Below are 9,693 nucleotides of genomic sequence, written 5' to 3' on the forward strand. Positions count from 1 at the left end.
CATTTTAACGAGCATAAACAAATAGCTTATATTTGTAAACAAAATTAATCTAATAGAAATAAATAAACCTCGTGTAATCACATATTGAGTAAATTTATATACCAATTTTAAATAAGCATATTAACAAACCTTAATTAGCTTATTAACAACTTTATTCAAAAGCTATAAATGATATTATCATGGTCATAAGCAAATCAACTACTAAATTATTTAAACATGTTCATTTACCAATAAAATATTTACATAAGTGCTTTAATTTGTTTCATTACTTAATTGCATCAGCTCTAACAGAATCAAGCAACGAGTAACTTGTCAAATATAATGATTCATCTGCAACCCTAATATACTTGAAATTATTAGGTGCGAATATCGGACGGAGAGAACCGTCCTGTTTTCTCTCTATCTACAATAAAAACGTAGTCAAAGCGCAGCTGCTATAATAACTGCACTTTTACTATAGACAGAGAGAAAATCGGACGATTCTCTCAGTCCGTTGTCCGCACCTGATAATTTGCCCTAATATACAAAGTTTTAAAATAAACAAAACTAGAACTTCATGAAATTCTAACCAAGAAAGCAGCATCAAAGTTAGAAAACCAATGATGTTAGAGGGGGAAAATGTTTGTATCAAAGTAAATTTAAAATATATTCTGATTAAAAATTTACTCTAACTGACCTAACTTGTTTCCCGTTTCAGGGTACCACAGTGAAGACTTCAACATCTTCCATGGTGGGTGTTCTTACAGAGTATTGAAATGTCCATCCATGGCAAGCCCCAGCATGCACACCATTCTTGTTAAGGGCAAAGATAGCTCCAACGAAATCTGGAAACTTGCGAGCGATTCGAGAGATAGCATCAGCTGCTGCGATCTTAGGCTCCATCCCCTGTCTCATGCTTTCTACTACTTGGTAACTGAAGTCAGATTAAGATGAAGAAAGTTAGTAAAATAGAATTCAGTGACAGCATGCCGAAATCATGTAAACATTTATTAAAGAATAAGAAAATAAAATGCTACATTCTTTGAAGAAAGAAAAATATTATATTGAAATATCATGGAATAAAATATTGGTGTCAATATTGGACCCGACACGGAAATTTCGGGTTCGGGTCAACTTGAACCCAAACCGGGTCGGGTTCGGGTTAGAGATTTCGACCCGTTTGCTAAAACGGGTTGGGTTCGGGTTGACCCGAAGATCCGAAATCAACCCAATTTGACCGGGACAATCCGTTTCCTGCTCTTTGTCCGTTCAGTCACGTCCACGGTCCATCCAACCGTCGCGACGTCATGTCAAGTAGTCGTTTCCGCATCAGCCGTTGCATCCATCCACAATTCAGCGTCAAGCAGTCTGGCTGCGAGACCTCTCGCATCCGGCGGACGACATCCGTTTCCCGCTCATAGGGTTGCCGCCTCACCGCGACAACGGTCCGTCGTCGCTACCTCAGCCGTTCGCAGGCCGGTCAACGATCGGAGGTTGCTATCTTCGCACACTTCTTCAGCCAAATCCCTAAATCCGTGTCGAGTTGGATTGACCAGAATTCGAAGCGGGTCGAGTTCGGGTCCCAAAAATTGACCCGTATGCAAAAATGAGTCCGGTTAGAGTTGATCCGAATAGTGTCGGGTCAATTCCGGGATTGACCCGAACCTGACCCTGACCCTGACCCGAAATTGACACCACTGGCATAAAATACATCAGAATAGGCTTCAAAATCATTGGATTAGCAGTTTAGCACTGAAATAAATATCAAATATGATATTCTGAACTTCAAAAATCTCAACATAAATTTAAGTACTACGAAACTCATCCTGAGATAGTTTGTAGCAGGATATCTGACAAAATTTTCTCTATTAAAATCTACAATAATATGTAGCAGTTCGTGATGTTCTTTAAAATTACAACATTATGCTTATATGTAGAACTATTTGGGGCCTATAATATTTTTATTAATAAAAAACTAAAACAGCAGTACCTTAACTGCCAGAAAGGCAGAAGCAGTGATTGTAAAAAGGTACATTGGGTGCATATATTAGGAGGTTTGGTAAAAAGCCTTTGGCGAAATATGCATGTTTCAATACTGTAAGTTTTTGGTGATAAAGAAAAAAAAATATATACAATAAATTATGCAACTTCTAAGGCTTCATTTGGGATGGCTTTCTTACGGCTTCTTAAAGCAGTTTTATGGTATTCAAATTTTAATTTTTGAACTAAAAAGCTTCTTTAAGAAGCAGTAAGAAAGCCATCCCAAACGAAGCCTAAATCTAGACAAGAAATTATGATCGTCATTGTCTTCTTACTATGAAAGAAATGGATACAGTCATGCTTTGAATTTCTTTCTTCTATGCTGGCAAATGAATAAAAGTTGATGGATCACTGATGGTGGTCTCATTTTTTTTGGAATGGCTGTTTTCTACGGTAATTCAATCCTTAATTGAAAAGAAACAGAGAGAAACAAAAGAGAGAATACGGATAAATAAATCAAGTATGAGGGGATCATGAAGAGGGCCAGCTTCAGAGCTTTTTGGCCTTGCAACTTGAAGGAGCGAGACATAGAAAGGAAGGAGAAGTGCGAATTTAGCAGGAAAAGGAGTAAATGAATAGTTTTTATGTAAGTTAAAAGTTAAAACTAGATAAATCCCAATGAAGACATCAAATTTATTAATAGAATAGACATAACTAAAAGAATAATTTTATTTATTTATATACATGACACTAAGGGGAGTTTCATTTGATGAAAAAGAAATGCATAGTACAAAAAAATAGTGTAAAATAAAAATAGTATATTGTAAAATACTTTTGATTTGTTTGATTGCTACAAATGCAAGATTTTACTTTTTTCTTTCATTAGAAGAGTGCGAAGTAAAATAGTAATACTTTTGGAACAATAATTAATCAGATGTGATCGATGCCAAGCCCGGTGGGCAACAATAGACAACAACGATAGCTAACATCGATGGCGACTAAAGAAGTAAGTCAACGATGGGTGGCAGTTGAGGCAGAGATGACGAGCACCTGTCGGCAACAGTGACGGGTGGCAAACGGCAAGCACAACAGCAATGGATCAATCAGTGGGTAGCCAGCGGCAATCCGCAGTGGTGCCAACAGTTGGCTAGAAGAGGCAGTGACCAACCCGCATCACTTTTACCAAAGTTGTACTAGGAATTCACTCAAACAAGATGAATTTCAAATATACTCAAAATAAACTTGAGAGTAATTTTCATATGCACTCCCAAAATACTTTGCATTTGAAATGCAATCATCCAAATGGCTTGAATTTTCAAAACCCTTGCATTTCTTTACATTCAAAATTCTATCAATCAAAGAACCCCTAAACAAATGTAAAAATATGCTAGAAATAATTCAAAAAAGTCTTGATTTATGTACTGCACGGCAGTAACTATCCTTAGTGGTGGCGATAATTCTTCCAATGGAAGGGATTATTACATTTGGAGGCTTTCGTTCACACAAGAGACCTTAAGCGTAATCTGGTGTCCATGGAAGAAATAGTGGAAGAATTCTTAAAAGGGTATCTTTTGGATTACTAGCATGTGCACTATGAATATAAGAAAGAGCATTTGGAGGCTTTAGATTAAGCCATTGCCATGCACCATATAACTTTGTTGATCAGTAACATGGAAGATGATCACATAGTCACGTGGATATGGTAGATAAACTCAACCTATATTGTTAGAGAGAAAATAGAAAGCAGTTCTAGAATATATAGAACTTAAATATCTGGTGAAAATACAATAGTACAGCCATTTGTGGATCAATTTGTATCTTCAACTTGAGATATCTGATAGATGAAAAGCTGTTATCCACATTTTGTTTCATGATCATAGATTAAAAGATGGTGTCCATGAATTATTTCAACACACCCTTAAGATGAGTTGCACATGTTGACCATGCCCAACTTGCTAATTAGATCATCAAAACTCATTATCGGTAAAACCTTAATGAGGATATATGTAGTTTCAAAGTTTGTTGGAACATAAAATAGTTACCCTTTAATGTAGCTAGCTCTTCCTCGAAGTCGCATGTTACTATAATATCATCTACAACCATGGTCAGAATAGCCTATATTTTCTATTAGGTGAACACTTGATAAAGAGTGTGATTAGCTTTATATCGAGTTTGCCGACACTTTTCAATAGATTTGGAGTATATGTAAAACCATGCACAAGGGGATTGTTAGAGACCATATAGAGCTTTTCAAAGTTTACATACTTTATTAGTGTTTCTCTAATTTTTCAATCTAGGTGAAATCTCTCTATATATTTCCTCAGGATCCCCATTCTGAAACATTGCTTGGGATAAATGTCGATTCCAATGGTACTTATCTCAATTTTCATTCAACAACTTTATTGTGTTTATATGTTTCCTTAGCTTTGAATATATTCCTTCTATTTTTGTTAATCTACCACAATGATTTTAAACTCTGAGGATAGAGCTCCTTGAGAAGTGATGGAATAAGATAAATTTTTCAATACGACAACATTTTTTGATATACCCTGTAAGTAGAGTCATCATCAAATAAGGAGGTTATCAAAGTGCAAACATATAAAAATACAAAATCATACTCTATTTATGGAAAGAATGCAACTATCACTTGTTTATAAAATATTTCATAATTTGGAAATTATTATATTTAGCAACATGACTTGGCCACCTCAGTCAAACTTTTAAAAGAAAGAATCAAATAACATTGCTTACCTAGTATCCTACTAGAGTGGTAAAACATAAATGGCCCTACTAGCCAAATTTGGAACATCTATTGGCATGAAATGCCCTCGGATCTATTAAATCAATTTTCGGGCTTTGTCAAACTCTTCAACATCACAGATGGATATTAACACGTGTTCTATAATGGCAAGCATAAATAAATGTGTTATCAAGGCCGCTTTATCTTTATGGCAAGGATGTAAGACCAATCACTAATCCACTCTCTAATCTAGATGTTGTAAGTTCCATTTTTGGGCTTCCTCAATAATAGCAATAAGAGCTGTACTTGGGTTTCCCTTGCACAAAAGCTAGGTATTCCCAACATTTTGGGATCCCTAATATTAACGCAATAAGCCCCAGCCATCAAGCTTGTGGATTAGACATACACAACATCCAAAACTTAAACACAAACACCTTTTAGACCTTCCTCGCCTTGAGGTCATAAGCCCCACATGATCAATTAGATCGATGCAAGCCATGCGCACTTCACAAGGTTAAAATTCATATTTAACAAACTTTCCTTGCATTGATGGTACAGTCTATATTACTAGGCTTCACTAACATTAAGAGCTACAAGCCCTAATCCTTGGGCCACTCTACATTCAAAGTTACAAGGCTCAATAGCTCCAATATTGCAACTCATTTTCCGATGTGAATCTTATGCTCACCAAAGTGAACACCACTTTACCCCATGCTTAAGAAAATATTTTGAAATGAACAAACTTATGTTAAGTTGGTGCTCCTTACTTGAGACAACCAATGGATATGAAAAATTACCCTCCACTATGTGATTGATAACCTTAACGGCAAAAAGTAGATCTGAAAATTCAAGCTTTATGAAAAGGTTCCATGTGGTGCACAACTTCCACCATATGTTTTAGAGCACTCTCATCTGGGTTTCCCCTAGACAATTGAATCGGCTAGGCTCTATGCCTTTAAGCAAATCTTGATATGAACTATTTGAGCATAGTACGCTATACCTCCAATTAGGGGTGTCAATATTTGACACGACACGACAACCCGACCCGGACCCGACCCGGAAAATCCGGGTTGGACGTTTTTAACAATTAAACCCTAAACTTTTAAAATAGAGCAGTTTGTGCCAATTTTGCACGTAGGATGTGCGTATGCTGGCATAAGCACTGAGTACTCTATGCGTATGTTGTGCGAATACTATGCATTCTTGTGCGTATAATTTGAGTACTCTGTGCGTATGTTGTGCGTGATCTTTGCTTATGTTGTGCGTACTTTATGGGTATGTTGTGCGTTTTTTGTGCGTATCTTTTATACTTATTTTATATGTTTTTATTTTTTTCATATATATGTTCGTCTAATTACCTATCGATGCTATGTTTCGACTTTTCGAGTAATCTGTGATAATTTTGCTAAGCAAATTTCTCCTGAAGTCATGAACACATTGAAATGTTTAAAGATCATACAATTTTTGCAATTTCCTGGGTTTGAGTAAAATGCCCCTCTTATTTATGAGCTGATCTCAAGGTGGAACATTTCAAAGCAATGCTTTACTCTAAAAGGTCAGTCCATTCCTTTCACTGCTAATGAAGTGGCCCTTCTTACTGGTCTGTCAAATAAAAGAGAAGAAATATCCTAGCATTCCTTAGCACAAACTTCAATTACATCATTGGAAATTAAGGCAGACATGCTGAATTTGAATAAGCAAACTCTCTCCTCAACCCGATATTATGTTAAGAACGTTTATCATATATTTATGTTCAAATTTACTTTTTCAACTTAACAACTTTAAAACTCCTCGGTTGCTTCAAAAAATAGCAAATAATCCAGATGATTTTTTGTCAATAAACTGGGCTGGTTCGATTAGGGAATTTTTAGTTAGAGAGTTTAATGAGGCCTCTTCCAAGATTTCAAATAAGAAGCCAACATGTTACATCAACGGTTAATTTTGTACATCTGTTAATTGTGAGTGCTAAGTGCTAGTGTTGAATTCATTCAAAATTTTATTTAATTTTTATAATTCATTTGCTTAAATTTTCTTTCATCTTATGCAGATTTGATTCCTGAAGCATACTTATTTTCATGCTCCTATGTATGCTGACAAAAGGTCCCATTTTCTACGATGGGCCGATGATATTATATATACTACAGAGGTGATCACAAATTTATTTGTTAATCTAAGGAAAAGTCAGATTTTTAATGTCCTCCAGAGAGTTTCCCAGACTGAAATTGATCTGATTAACGTCAAGAAATATCAAACAGACAGCCCTCCATCCCCTGATTCCCCTCATAAAATATCCACCCATCAAACCCCCCCCCCCTAATCTCCTCATCATACCCCACCTCCTCAGCAAGACCCCCACCAATCTCCTCAGCAACCACACTTTAGTTTTTCTACTGAAGCAATGGAATCTCTCCAAGAAAGAATAATCAAATCCTGCCAAGAAACCTACACAAAACTCTTTCTTGAATTTGAAGATAGGCTGAGCAGAAAATTTGAATATCTAGCTGAAAAAGTTGAAGTTATTGTGGTCAAGCTCAATAATCACATTGATCAAAGCAAAATATTTCCTCAGAAACGATATGTTAGCTACTCTTCATCTTCCAATAAGAAACATAAATCAAATATCCCTCCCCTCAGCCACAATAAACCAATCTCATCCATAAATGAGTCAATCCCCCAAAATGAGTCAATCACAACCGAAATGCAACTAATTCCATACATAAATCCAAATGAACAAATACCAGTCGATGACACTCAATAAATTCCTGATTATGCAAATGAAATAGGAAATTACAAAGGTATTCTGAGTCTGAATTCTGAGAAGAGAATTTTTATGTTATGAAAGCTTGAAAAAGTGCAAGCTAAGATAAAAACTATAACTGTTATGAACTCATAATTCTATTAGTTTTGCGTATGTTATACGTATGGTATGCATATGTTATGCGTATGGTATACGTAGTGAGTACGCATTACATATGCAAAACATACGCATAGTGTACGCAATGTTCTGCTTCATCGACAGCTCGACATATTCATAAGAACGCAGCACATACGACTTGAACCATTACCAGGGAATAAGTGTTGAAGCAACGAGAGCTGCTCTTCGCCTTTTGCTTGGAGGTTTCTTCTAATGCAAGTTGGGCTGCTGTCTTCTCCGTCCGGCCGCTTCTGTCTGAGGCTGTTATCTCCTCCGACCTACCGCTTTAAGCTCTTCTTATTCGTGGTTGGAGTTAGGGTTTACTTCCTATTTTTTTCATACAGGATGCTCAAAAATAAGGATAAAGCTGCATCAGATCATAGAAAAGATCCAGCATGGAAACATAGCACTCATGTGGATGTAGGAAGAAGTGATAAAACATATGTCTATCTAAAATACAATTACTATGATAAAATTGTGAAAGGTGGTGTGACTAGGATGAAGGAATACCTTTCAAATTCTCATAAGAATATTGCTCCATGCTCCAAAGTTCTTGATACTGTAAGGGATGAGATAAAGTTATACATGAATAAGTCTGTAACACTCCACAATACCCCTTAACAGTAAGGGAGAGTGTAACAAGAATAAACATAACAATTCCATTTTCTTTACCACTCATTTATGTTCATCATTCCAGATTTTAAATAAAAATCATATAAACCTCATTTAGTACAACAAAGGAAGCATCTAAAAATTCCCAAATTTCATCAAAGACTTAGTACAGAGCCACTAACGAATTCCAAACCATTTCAAAGTAATACAACCTTTAAACTACAAACTAACCTCAAGAGTAGATCTCAAACATAAAATAAACATTAACATAAATGTAAATACTTGCAAACTAGTCTTATCCCACTTTTTGTTTTCCTTTACCTGTAACAACAGCCAGCAATAAAATACTGGTGAGCTATAAGGCCCCATAAGTTATGCAACTAGAAATAACATTTAAAATTTGCATGAGAATTTAAATAAGATCTACTTTGACATTAACCTTTATTTCTTGAATCTATACTGAATATTCATTAGAGTCATATAAATTTTGGCTTATCATTCATAACATATTCAATGGAGCCCAGGTAAACCTGGCATTATCGCCATTGAATCACATAGAGGTCCCTTTTGCCTCTTTGGGGTCCCATTTGCCCCACCTGCTAAATGCAGTTTCCATTTCTTTGGGGTCCCTTTTGCCCCACTTACCAAACAGTTTAATATATGGAAACCCTTTTGTCCCATCTGCATTGGTAAGTCATACATAAATCTTTAGCCAAACTTTACCTTGAAATGAATATTCAGTACTCATCACTTATTCATACTTCATACTGAACTGGTCATGACCAAGTTATATAAGAATGTGTCTCTTATCATTTGCATGCAATAATGTGTAGGCAACATGACATTAATTGGGCCCTTTTTAATTTATAAACAACTAGAAAACATTACAAGAATCAACATAAATCTTATGTTACATTTCAATGATACATGAAATCATGGAATCTAATCACTTGCATTTTTATATCTTCATATTGCATTCATCAACTCAATTAAGTCAAGAGATATCATAAATTTATCTAGGAATATTAACTCTTACATTTATAAGTTAGGATTTACATAACTTACCTTCTTGATGAGTGGTCTCTTCCAAACCTACACCTTGTAACTTTCTCCTTTGATAAACAAATTCAGATTCTCCTCTCTGCATTATAAGTCTGATACATCTAGATATAAGAATTATAATACATTACTATAAACTTTACTGATTTTATATTCTAGAAAAGATAATGAATCGCTATCATTACCTTTCTTTCCAGATTCCTTTTCTCCAACTGTATCTCTATTCTTCTTTTAGATCCTTCTTCCAAACCCTTTGAAACCCTATTGTTCTCTGTTTTATAAAATAGATTGCACACTTATCACATTAATCATATTTAAATCTTAGCAAATCTTTCTACAATTAGTTAAGTTTACATACCTAAATGTATCTTCTCCACAAACACTTCCCTACACAACCAAAAATCTGAAT

At 35.4% G+C, this 9,693-nt stretch overlaps 1 protein-coding gene across 2 annotated transcripts in view; it reads right to left on the minus strand.

Annotated features, from left to right (window-relative positions):
* Positions 1-537: 537 nt before the first annotated feature.
* The window catches only part of LOC110111178 (probable isoaspartyl peptidase/L-asparaginase 3), a 25,218-nt gene continuing 16,062 nt past the window's right edge, over positions 538-9,693 (minus strand). For both annotated transcript variants that reach the window (XM_020842937.2, XM_020842938.2), the window contains one exon: positions 538-913. In XM_020842937.2, coding sequence (XP_020698596.2) covers positions 694-913 — 220 coding nt within the window. In that variant the 3' untranslated portion in view covers positions 538-693. The remainder of the gene's footprint in view (positions 914-9,693) is intronic.

Source organism: Dendrobium catenatum, unplaced genomic scaffold (genome assembly GCF_001605985.2).
Source record: "Dendrobium catenatum unplaced genomic scaffold, ASM160598v2 fragScaff_scaffold_1557, whole genome shotgun sequence".
Lineage (NCBI taxonomy): Eukaryota > Viridiplantae > Streptophyta > Magnoliopsida > Asparagales > Orchidaceae > Dendrobium > Dendrobium catenatum.